The sequence below is a fragment of the Phaenicophaeus curvirostris genome, chromosome 15 (genome assembly GCF_032191515.1).
Source record: "Phaenicophaeus curvirostris isolate KB17595 chromosome 15, BPBGC_Pcur_1.0, whole genome shotgun sequence".
Taxonomy (NCBI): Eukaryota; Metazoa; Chordata; class Aves; order Cuculiformes; family Cuculidae; genus Phaenicophaeus; species Phaenicophaeus curvirostris.
The window spans coordinates 11205872-11217796 of NC_091406.1; the positions used below are offsets into that span (position 1 = coordinate 11205872).

Below are 11925 nucleotides of genomic sequence, written 5' to 3' on the forward strand. Positions count from 1 at the left end.
TCTTCTTGTTGCTGCCTCTCAGGCGTCTCTTACCTTGTCTGGCTGCTGGGGTGATGGTGGGCTCTGTCTGCTCTGTGCTGGCTCCACACTACATGCTCCAGCCTCCCCTACTTTCTCTCCTCTTCCTTTCCGTCTCTCTGTCTCTCCCTCTCCCTAGGCTAAAGTGGATAATGAGATCCTTAATTACAAAGACCTGGCAGCTCTTCCCAAGATTAAAGCCATCTATGAAGTGCAGCGTCCTGACCTCATTTCCTACGAGCCCTATCACAGATACACATCGGATGAGACGTTGGAGAGATATAGCTATGGGGAGGTACTGAGTCTCGATACGCCCAACGCTGGACTGCACAGGGAGCTGAGCCCTGAGGCAGGGCAAGGGGAGAAACTGCATGTGGGTTCGCTCACTCCAGAGGGAACACTACAGGGAGGCAGGAAAGGGGGTGAGGTCTTTCCCAGAAGCTCCCTGTTGCTACGAAGAGGGCTTGGACTGGAAGGGAAGTCTTAGTATTCCTGCTGTAGAGTAAGAAAGAAACCAGTGACCTTATCAGCTGATGGCAGCAGCCTGCCCACCCTGTGCTGCAGGCCTGACGTGCAGTTTCAAATGGCACTGAGCAGCGGGAGGCGTCATCCCTGGGAGTGATGTGGCAGGGAGCTCGGTCATCACAGCCCACAGCGGGACAGGAGGAGGGATGCACACACGTGCATCCTCTAGGGTTGAGGGAGAGAAAGCCAGTAGGCTCAGCCCAAAGCCTGGCCCCTGGCAGACAATCCTCCTTGCCACCCAGCTCCAGCATAGCATCCCTGGAGCACAACGGGGCTGCCCTTGTCGCGTGCTGTCCTCATAGCCAGGGGAGGGGGGTTTGGACAGTGCGTTTGTGCAAGCGTGTGATGAGATGATGCCCTAGCGGTGTGTGGCACAGGACTGCCTTATCCCGCTTCCCCAAGCAGGCTGGGGCTGCTGGGTGATTTCAGTAAGCTCATGGAAGAGGAGGGTCTGAGCAGCTCACGCAGAGATGAGGGACCTGAGGTGGTCCTGGAAGAGGACTTGTAATGACCAGAAGCAACATCTCTTATATTTCCTGTCCCAATGCTTATTCCAAGCCTGGTTTCCTCCAGCCCACACAGTGATGGTGCAGGCAGCGTGGCCATAGCCTGCTGAGGAGCACCATGGGGCCAGCAGCCACCTTCTCCCCTTGCAGGGAGGTCTCTGAGGAGGGGTGCAGGCTTCTGGTTCAGGAGGTGCCATCCTCACCTCAGCTTCCCTCCTGACCAGGGGCTCCTTTCCACAGTTCAGCTGTAACACAGCAAAAAGGAGCCACTGTGGGACCCCAGTCTGTCACCACTTCTCTTAACCATGTGCGCTCTCTCTCTCTCTCTCTCTCTTTCTTTCATCTTTCTCTCCTGCCTTTGCCTACTGGTGCCTCCAGTCCCTGGGGACCCTCTCCCCATACTCACAGGTAATGTCACCTCCTACTGCCATAGTGTGTCCGTCTGTCCAGGGAGCCCTGGGGCTTTGCTGAGCCCGCCTGGGTGCTGCCTCAAGGTGGGGGGAGGCAGGGGGACCCTGTCTAGGGGCGTCCTGTCCTTCGGGCTCTGGGGAAAGCAACATGCAAGTCCTCCCTGGAAGAGTGGACCCAGGGTGCAGCTTCTGCTCCATGGAGGGGGACACCAGTAACTGGGAGCAAGCACATACAAAGGGTGCAATCGCCAGGCAAGGGGGTGAAAGCCTCTGACTGGACAATGTCACCTGGTTCCAGACCCTGAGCTTCGCTGCCTGCATAGTGGGGAGGCAGAGCAGCCTGGGGACCCCTGTCTGTGAGACACTGAGCTGTCTCATCCTTCATCATGCCAGCTCTAATTCTGCTTGTCTCCACACCTTTTCCCATCCCCAGGACATCTACGAGAGCTTTGACACACGGCAGAGGCGAGCCTCCAGCCCTGGCTACATTGACTCTCCCACCTACAGCCGCCAGGGCGTGTCCCCCACCATCCCGAGGTCCCCCCACCATTTCTACCGCTCAGGTGAGGATTTCAGCTGCAATGGCAAGCTGGGCTATGCTCAGACCCCCAGGTGGAGCAGGGACCACCAAACTGTCACCTGCTTCTCCCAGAGGACCTCGGTGGTCCCTCCTCTGTCAAGCAGGCAGGGGACCTGTGGGGTCTGTGGGGTGCTGATGGCCACAGGAGCTGTGGGGCAGTGACCAGCTCTGCTGTGAGCATCCTATGGTTCCGCTGACTCTTGTCTTGTGAGCAACAAGGAGAAACTGAGAGGGCTTTGTCCTGGCTCAAGTCTGACCTGGGGCTCATGGAAGATGGAGTGGGGAGGGAGGTCACCCCAGGTCCAGAGAAGCCCCCTCAGCTGGCTTGGTGGCTCTGGGAGGGTACTTGTGCCCAGCTGGTGCTGTAAGCAGGGGGTCTTTGCACACACACGTGTGCACACCCTGGAGCATGTTCTTGGGGAGAAGCAGAGTGTGTCTGTGCCATGTTTCCTGTTCTTTGGAGCCAGGGAGGAACAGCTGGAAAAATCCAAGGTCAGTAAGTCCAGAGGTCCCACATTCCTTGAGCTCCACCTGTGCTGCACCGCCAAGGGCCTGTCACTGTTTGCCTCTGCAGCACGCTCAGCTTTTCCTCTTGCCAGCAGTGAGGCAGCCTGCTGCCCTGTAACAGCACCCACACGCGGGGTTTCCTCTGCATCCCACCTTTCTCCAGAGATGCAGGAAATCTCCCCCTGTTCCATCACACCCCATCCTGGACCACGGCCCAGCGTGCGTCCTCATCACCCCTGCCACATGGGTCACCCCCTGCTCTTCTAACACCACTGCATTTAACACCCATTTACTTCTGCTCTTGTTCTCTCTCTTGGTCACTTATGGCTGCTTCTGCTCGGCACTGCGTAGGCACTGAGAGCGGGCGCAGCTCCCCATACTATAGCCAGTTAGATGTGAGGTCCTCCACTCCAACCTCATACCAAGCACCCAAGCATTTCCACATCCCAGGTAGGCTCTGGAGCACCCCAGTCTGTGGGGAAGCACTGTGTCTGTGGCATGCCCGCATGTGCCGTCCTCCCTGTGTCGCATGCGTAGCTCCACCACCTGTCTAGAGCCAGCTGGCAGCAGGACCTACCCCTGGTAGAGGCCATCCATAAACAGAACCTGCAGCTTGAACTCTCCTCCTTCCCTATCACCCCCCAGACATCCCAGAGCTGCCTGGAGTCTGCTTGATCCTTGCAACATCCCTGCCCTTCCTCTTCCCTGACCTTCCTCCACACCCCACGCGAAGATGAGTCCCCTGAAGAGAGCCTACCCCCTTCCCTGCCTTCCCCCCACCAAGGATCACAAGCCAAAGTGTGTCTACTGGAGGCCTTTCCGTGCCCATCTGCTACAGATGACTATTTTATACTCCCCCTAGGGCCCGCTGCTCCCTCCCCCCAGAGTCTTCTGGGCTTGCCAGATGCCTGCTCCCCTTCTGCAGGGATTGCAGGGGGCCACCAGGTAAGGGCCACCACTCCCTCCCAGCCACACAGAGCCCATGGGGATGGGGATGGAGTGGGCAGAAGGGGAGAGCAGGGAGGGAAGCAGGCAGGCAGAGCAGCCCATGCATCCATCAGCAGAGCCCCAGACCACCCTGTTAAGCTGTAGGCATCTTCCGTTGCCCTTGTCCTCCTTCCGAGTGGAACCCTGCACAATGTGTAGCTGATGCCCTGGAATGCCCAGAGGCTCCCCACCATGGTCTCCTGCTCCCATCCCTGCCAGGGTTCGGTCCTGCTCCCTGCCCTGCCCTCCTGCTGACAGTCAGTGGTTTATGGATGGCCCCGTCCCTGCTCTGCCGGCTCTGCTGCCTGGTCCCTGTGCAGGGGCCGTAGGTCTCAGCACTACGCTCCAGCTTGCTTCCCCTCCCAGCTCTTTTCTCTCTCTGCTGTGGAAAGAGGCTTTGGCTGATGTTGTTTCACCCCCAGGTAGATTGCAGGTGGTTCTTGCGGGTGCTGGCACCCCCAAGAAACCGCATCAGAGTGAGCTGTGGTGCCTTGCTGCCGGCTGGCAGGGGTGGCCGGTGGTTCCTGGCTGTGCCGCTCCCTCCCGGGGCTGGCAGCACCCACCACCTCGTGGTGCATGCTGACGCTGGGGTGCTCACTGCATGTCCTCTGTGCTCAGCGCTGCCTGAGAGCAGCCCTGGGACCGCGCTCCGGCTGCCCATCCCGGAACCTGCCTGGCCCCGCACTCCCATGGGATGCGTGGACCCAGAAGCAGTTGTGTGATGGAAACGTGGTGTGGGGATAGCATCTCCTGCAGGACCTCCGTCCTGTCTGCTCTCAGCACACCCACACTGACCTCCCCTTCCTCCCCTCTTTCCTTCTTTCTTCTTTTTCTTCTTTTCTTTTGCCACCAGCTGCCGGCGAGAGTAACATCTACCGGAAACCTCCCATCTATAAGCGACACGGTACAGTTTGCTTGCTGTGCACCGGGCACTGCTCCGCGGGGCAGTGTACCAGCCTGGGGCTTGGGCTGCCTGAGTTGTGTGTAGGGGCAGGGTGGGAGATGGGAGTTATTGGGGGCTGGGCTTTGGTGGGATGATACTCCTGCTTCCCCTCTGGGCAGCAAAGTGCAGAGTTCAGTAAGAGAAAAGGCAGCTTTGGACCACAACCTTGTATGGAAGGCTGAAGATTAACAGGGGCCAGGGATAGCTGTGGGAGAGGAGGTGAGGCTGTGAAAGGATGGCAGAGGGGACAAGGGTGGCCATTGCTTGCTGGTGCCAGAGCAGCCTTAGGAAAGGGATGAAGGAAGTAATTTGTAGTTTGATATGGAGTCCTGGAGAAAAATCATAGCCCATCTTGCATGGATGCTTCAGGGCGAAACAAGCCTGGGGGATGTTGAGGGGTGGGGAGGAGGCACAGGGATGTTTGATGTCTCTCAGTGGGGCTGGCTTACACTGTCCCCTCTTGCTACTGAGCATAGAGGGTCAGCAGCTCCCCCTAAGCGGTAACTGTGTCTCCTTTCTCTCTCTCTCCGGGCTGTCCTTTCCCACTTGCCCAACTCCTTCTGCCCTGCTGCTGGCTGCACCCACTGCTGTAAGTACCTGCCATCGCCAGGGTCCCCTGCACCTGCTTGTGGTGGTGGGATGGCTCTGCCACACAGCCTGTCCTTGGTGTTTCTTCCCCTGTGAGTCTCCTGGCCCCTGCAAGAGAGGAGCAAGGCTCACCCTTGGGTTCCTCACATGTGCTGCCAAGGCTCAGCTCCCAGTCTGAGCAGAGCTCTGTGTGTGGCCCTGCCCCTTCCAGAGCTGCTGGGTTCACCCATCAGCTCCTCCCTGCTGCACAGCCCACGGCTACCTTCCCCAGAGCCCTTTCCCTGCCAGGACTGAGCATTCCTGCATCCCCTCCAGCCTGTGTGGTTCTAGCGCTCCAGGTCATGGGACTGCCTGGGACACAGGGGCACAGGGAAGTTGGTGGCACTGGTGGTACTGGTGCTGGGGTGAGCGCTGTGCAGGAACCAGAGCCTGTTGTGGTGCTGTGGAGCTATTTGGGTCCCTTCCCGAGAGTTTGTTGCTGTCTCAATCGTCTGTCTCTGCACCCTTGTCTCCAGGAGGTGTCAGCAGTTTGAAAATGGATTATTCCCAGCCCTGCTCCATGCCATCCCAGGCATAAATTACTGGAAGCCACTGGGGAGAGGGCTGGGAAGAGTATATGCCTTCGTCCCGGGGTGGATCTTTGCAAGTCCTGCCAGTGGGACCCAGGGTCTTCATTACAGCTCTGCTTGCTCCTTTTGCAGACAACCTCCCTGCAGCCACAAAAAGCAAAACCAGTGAAGACATTGCACAGTCATCCAAGTATAGCCCTGCCTACTCCCCGGACCCTTACTACCACTCCGAGTCAGAATACTGGTCCTTCCAAGGCTCCCCCAAAGGTAACAACTCCACATGAGTTCAAGGGGAAAGGGAAGCCCATTCCTGCCCCTAAACACAGCCCTTCCCTGGGAGGGACACCGCCTCATGTTGGGTCTGGATCCAAAGGTGGGGTTGGGGTAAAATACCTGCCAAAGTGACTCCAAAATCTTAGAAGCCTTTGGGACTCAGCTGTCCCCATGTGGCTGGAGACTGCTTCCTCCCTACCCGCTTCCACCTTCATCTGCATCTAACCACACCACATGTCTTCTTGCAGCCCCCCGTGCCCGGAGGTTCTCATCAGGAGGTGAGGAGGATGGGTACGACCGGGGCATGCACAAGGTGAGTGATCTCCCTGCCTGCAGCCTGGCAGGGGAGAGCTGGCAGCAAGCTGCCTCTGTGGTGGTTGGGTTTTCAGAGGAGGCTCAGCTTAGATCCACCACCCAGGAAGGGGCCACCATCTCCGCTGCCCTCTGCCATCTCTCCCGCCTTGGCCACCCCCAGCATGGGGTCTGAAGGATGGGTGTGCACCCCTCGTCAAGGCACCCCACACCAGCACCTCGTCCCCAGGGATGTAGGAGCAGATTGGAGGTGCTGAGCCCATGCTGGGAGATGCCATGCCCTGCCGTGGTCTGCCAGTGATCAGGGCTGGGTGGCAAAAGAAAGGGTGCAAAGCAGCTTTCCCTCCCTGCCCAGATCCAGAGTGGCATCGGCAGGCTGATCCTGAGGGAGGAGATGAAGGCTCGATCCAACTCCTACGCAGATCCCTGGACACCCCCTCGCAGCTCGGCCAGCAGCAGAGAAGCCCTGCACACGGTTGGCTACGAGGGCTCCCTCAACGGCTGTAAGGACAACACTGTCTGTCTGTCCATCCCACCTGGCACAGTGTGGGAAGTTTGCTGGGGTGGAGAGGGCAAAACGAGGTGCTGGGAAAGAGTGGTGGAAGAGTTGCTGGACAACAGAGTTGGAATCAAGAGGCTCTTTTCCTCTCTGGAGAGCTCCATTCATGCCCTGTGGTCTGGCTGGGAAGGGGCATCACCTGGTTGATGTTTGCAGTCTGTCTGAGCGGCCTGTGAAGTGTCTCATGGGATGGATGGATGGATGAAGGGTCCCTTGAGAATCTCACAGGACAGGCTTGCTAGGCTTGCTCTGAGCTATTTGGGGCTCCCTGTGTGCGTACCTCCTCGTTACGGGCACATTGGGGACCTCCTGGCACCCCAGACTGGCCCCAGGGTTGCCTTCCTTGCTTGCGCTGCTCTCCCTGCACAGCACCCAGCCCCTCTGCCCTCGGGGCTGCAGGAGAGAGTATTGGGGAGCCTGACATCACAGGTGCCCCTGCCCGCTCTGTGCTTTCCTTCCTCATGGCACATCTGCCCTCATGGTGCTGGGGCTGTTCAGAGATGCTCAGGGAGCCCCCCAGCCCCCCTGGGCTCCCGGGAGCCCCAAGGACCCATGGGGCTGACAGCCAAAACGCTCTGCATGGCGTGGGGTGCTTGGTCCCCCCTGATGCCTGGCTCTGCTCTCCTTGCAGCTCCCCGGACTCACTACCTGGCTGATAGCGGTGAGTGTGTGAGCCTGCAGCTCTCCAAGGCTGGTCTCCCTTGGCTGTGGAGTCCAGAGCCTGAGCTGGAGAAGGTGCTGGGACCAGGGTGGGAATAAGCGGAGAGGAGAAGGAGTCCTTCAACTGCCAAGCCAGGGCAGAGCTGCTGGCAGCTCCAGAAGAGGGCGGGTCAGAGAAACTGAGAGAGGAGATGGTGTTGTGGTGAAGGATGAGCTGGGTGGGCTGCCATGGGAAAGGGATTTTGGGAAGAGGAATGTCGGTGCAGGAAGAAGCCAGACTGGAAATGAGTTGGAGCTGGAAGGAGACAGAGCTGAGTGATGTGGAGCTGGGTAGTGGCACGGGAGCACAGGGGTAGGGTGGCCCAGTGGGCGTTCTCCCAGAGTGAGGAGCTCGCCCCTGCATTTTCCTTATGCACCTTGGTGACTTATTTGCAGATCCCCTCATTTCTAAGTCGGCCTCCCTTCCTGCCTACAGGAGGAACGGGCTGCACAGGGTAAGTGCCTCCTGCCTGCATCCTGCTGCTGCACCCTTCATCACTCTCCCCAGGCTTCCCCTTCGGTGCTCTCCTGTCACAAGCAGGGTGTCCTGCTCCCCTCTTCTCTGCACCACTGCTGTCCTTGCTGTTCTGTGCCAGTCCAAAGTGACCCTTAGCAAGGACCAAAAGGCCTTTCCAGGTCCTGCAGGACAGAGGTCCCTGCCCTGAAAGCCATGCAGGACATGTTTCTGAGGGATGTTGGCTCTGCTTCCCAGCAGAACTTTGCTTTATATCCTGGGGCAGCGATTGCTGGAGGTCAGGAGATCTTGTCCTGCTTCCATGTGACCTGGGCTTGTCACTTCACCTCCTTGTGCCTCGGTTTCCCCACTGTCATGCATGAAGAGAGGGTCCTGCTTTCGGGTGGGTGCCTTGTCCCCTGGGGACATGTAAGGTGCTGTGCTGAGCATCTGGAGGAGACCCCTGCTTACTCCTCCCTCCCTGTACCTTCCTGCAGCCTCCCAGCGCCGAGCTTTTCCACTACGACAGCACGAACGCCGTCAACTGGGGGATGCGAGGTAAGGCGCCGTGGGGCTGGGGACCCTGTGGGCATGGAGATGCTGTGGGGCTGCCTACCCTGCCACGGGCAGCGCTGGAATATGAGGCTGAGGGTGGAGGGAGAAGGGTGAGACAGGCAGGGGTCTCTACAGCCCCAGGGGGAGGATCCTGGCAGTGGAAATGAGTGTGGCTTATGTCTCTCTTGTCTTTTCTCTCCCCCACAGAGTACAAGGTAAGATGCTCCTGCTCCAAGAAGCAGCTGCCAGCTGGAGGTGCAAGTACCAGCCAGAGGGAGTCCCAGAGACACCTCTCTGTGTCTCCAGACCCTTCAGGAGGAAGCTTTGCCCTCTGCCCACAATGCCCTGCCTTCATCCCCTACCTGAAATCCCTGTCCCAAGACCGTGGGGCTCAGACCAGAGTCCTTCCCCTCCTACCAGGGTCCCAAGCACTTGGCTGAGCAGAAGTGTCTCCTGGGTGAGGAACAAAGAGAGGTGGTTGTGCTGGGCGCTTCCTGCTCACGCTTGTCCCTGGGTCACTCCTCATTTTGCAGAGTGAGCAGGTTATTCCAGAGCACCAAGGCGGTTCAAGGTGGATCAGGGTCACCCTGAAAGCAAGTACCCCTCTGCCTTGTCCCATCCAAGCTCTGGAGGCAACTGTGCCACCCAAACACTGCCAAACACAGAAGGGGGAGGCTTTGTCCTTGTGGCCCCCACGTCATCATTCCCAAGTATGCCCCAGCTGTCCTCTTCTGGCTCCAGAGCTACCTCGTGGTCTTCCTGTCCCTGTACAGATATATCCCTACGAGCTGCTCCTGGTGAAGACGAGAGGGAGAAACCAGCTTCCCAAGGATGTGGACAGGACTCGGTTAGAGGTGAGGAGAGCCTTTTCCACCAAGGACAATGGGGCTTAGAGGGACCTGATCCTGCTGTAAGGGGCTCATGGACATGCAGGGAGCATCTCCGTAGCTCCTCAGGAACACACGGGTGCCAGCACATGGTCATGGTAACCTGCTTCTCTGCTGGCTGGGCTGAAACGTTGCCTATGCCAGTAGCATGAGTGCGTTTGGCAGGAGGGAGCTGGGTGCTCCGCGACTGGTGGGAGTTGCAGCACACCATCACCTCCAGCTGGGCAGGGGATGCTGTCTGACCCCCTCATGTGCCCCCCCTGCCATGCTACAGCCATGTGGCTGTCGTCCCTGGGTGGTGGCTGTGGTCCCCAGCATCCCCTCTCTTCGCAGCGCCACCTCTCCCAGGAGGAATTCTACCAGATCTTCGGCATGACCATCGCTGAGTTCGACCGCCTGGCCCTCTGGAAGAGGAACGAGCTGAAGAAGCAGGCCCGGCTGTTTTAAATGCAGTGCACTATAAATATATATATACCTATAAATATATATATAGAAAGATCTCTATATTGCAGCTCTGTATGATTCTCGGTGCTGTATGCAGCAGAGGTGCCCTCTGCACCCCTGAGAGTGAATTGGAGTCTTGCAGATCATTTTATGCTCTTTTTTCCTTTTCTTTTTCAACCCTGTTCCGTACCGATCCTCGGGTTCTCCCGGGGGTTAGAGCCACAAAGTGCTTGGTGTCTGTCATTGCCACCCCATGGGGACAAGGGGGGAAGAAGTTTCCAGCTGTCGCTGCAGTTCCCAGGGCTGTGTTTTGGGGCCAGGGAAGAGCAGGGCTGTGGGCTGGGGTGGGTGCCTTGTCAGCCTCTGTTCAGCTGGTCTCTGTATTTACTTATAGGTTGGAAGATGTCCTGAGTACAGTTGCAGGGAAAGGGGATCCCACCAAGCCAAGGAGGGCTCCTTAATGCCCTCCATGCCTTTAACAGGACTGAGCACTAGTGGCACCTTCAGCCTCGCCTCGGGGGTCGGAAACACAGAGCCTGGGACAGGGATAAAGGAGGATTGGAGATGGGAATCCCAAGAGGAGCAGGGTGCATCCCTGTGGGTCAAGGTGCAAATGTGAGCCCCATATTTCTGCATAGCCAGTTTCTCCTCACAAAGAGCCAGAATAACTTATTTCCATACCATCTCAAACCCAAGCATTTCTTAAATGAGAACCAAAGCTGCCTCTTCCCTTGTGCAGTTTCTGGTTGCTCTTCAGATCTGGCCAGGGCCAGCAAGCCCTGAGAGCAGAAAAGCTGCAACAGCACCTGGTCCTGGGGCTTGGGGCCACCACGCTTTGGGCCCCACCAGAGGTGATGTGACCACCCAGTCCTGCTGCTTGGGGGTCTCAGCACTCACGTGAGCAGTGGTGGGAGCACTGAGGCAGGGCTAGATGTGCCCGTCCTGCTAACTGCTGGCCCTTTTCATGGAGATTTTCCTGAAATACCCCATCACTGATGTCGGTGTCCAAGACTAATGCCTCTGCAATTCCAGAAACAAACGCTGTTACCAGGGCCATTTGGTGTTCACTGCAAACTATTGGGATTTTTATTTTGCTTTTGTATGTTTTCTTTTTAAACTAATAGGGTTGTTTCCGTACAAACATCTTTCCTGGTGTCATCTGTGGTGCTCTGGTTTCCTGTTTGCTTCTCTGGCACAGTTTTCAGGCATACTGCAGGACTGAGCAGTTCCCAAACAGGCCAGCAAGCCACGGGTCACCTCTGCAAGAGCTGGGTCAGCAGGGTTGCTCCGACGAGACAGTGAGGGTCTCACCTTCACTGTGCAATGGGTCAACTCTGCTTCTGCCTGTTCTGGTCCTTTTGGAAACATTCCTGCCCTTGTGTCTCCTCACAGGTGGATCAAATGCCCTCCCTGTCATAAGCACCAGCACTGGGTGCTGAGCCTGCCCAGCTTGTTGCTCAAAAAAGCCCTCGCCGGGTTCCTGTGTGAGGCAGGAGAAATACGCGGGGCGCTTTGCAGGGGTTTGCCAGGGTGCAGCGTGCCCAGGGCAGGAGAACTCCCACCAGCAGCAGCCCCGGCTCTGGGAGCTTTACGCTGGCATGGAACAGGCTGGGGACTGCGGTGGGGATAGCAATATTGCACTGGTAATTGCTCTTGTCTACTGTAGAGCTGCAGTAAACGAGCCCATCATATTGATAATTATTTCAGCCATATAAATTATGGCTCTGTAATTCAAGTGCAGCCATTCGGGGCTGTAAGGAACTTGCATCTCCAGCAGCACTTTCGGTGGTAAAGCCTGGGGGATGTTATTAATAACACAACAATGGGAGTTTTTTTATTTTCAAAACATTTTAGGGACAGTCACTGTTCCTCACAACTACCTGCATGACAAAGATGGGGAAACTGAGGTGGGGCTCAATGCCACCTCTCAGAGCTAAGGAAGCCCCTCTGGCCTGCACCGTTTGGGGCAACAGACACCCCACAGGAGCTTTGTGGATGGGCAGTGAGCACCCACTGACCCCATATTATGAGAGAAAATGGGGCTCAATCCAAATGGGAGGGAACAGCCTCCAAGAGGAGCTGCCTGTGGAGAGCAGGGCTGGGTCCCCG

The 11925-nt window shown here is 57.5% G+C and overlaps 1 protein-coding gene across 11 annotated transcripts in view; it reads left to right on the forward strand.

The window, feature by feature from the left end:
- ABLIM3 (actin binding LIM protein family member 3) overlaps positions 1–9985 on the forward strand; it is a 53602-nt gene extending 43617 nt beyond the window's left edge. For 4 of the 11 annotated variants that reach the window (XM_069869476.1, XM_069869477.1, XM_069869475.1 and 1 more), the window contains exons 10-21: positions 158–313; positions 1428–1457; positions 1893–2022; positions 2898–2996; positions 4387–4437; positions 5781–5900; positions 6155–6219; positions 6574–6721; positions 7409–7438; positions 7873–7931; positions 8428–8488; positions 8693–9097. In XM_069869476.1, the coding sequence (XP_069725577.1) occupies positions 158–313; positions 1428–1457; positions 1893–2022; positions 2898–2996; positions 4387–4437; positions 5781–5900; positions 6155–6219; positions 6574–6721; positions 7409–7438; positions 7873–7931; positions 8428–8488; positions 8693–8925 (1182 nt within the window). In that variant the 3' untranslated portion in view covers positions 8926–9097. Of the gene's footprint in view, positions 1–157; positions 314–1427; positions 1458–1892; positions 2023–2897; positions 2997–4386; positions 4438–5765; positions 5901–6154; positions 6220–6573; positions 6722–7408; positions 7439–7872; positions 7932–8427; positions 8489–8692; positions 9098–9258; positions 9340–9705 lie in introns of those variants that run through there. The other 7 variants (XM_069869484.1, XM_069869478.1, XM_069869479.1 and 4 more) reach the window with 7 other exon arrangements.
- Positions 9986–11925: the final 1940 nt, after the last annotated feature.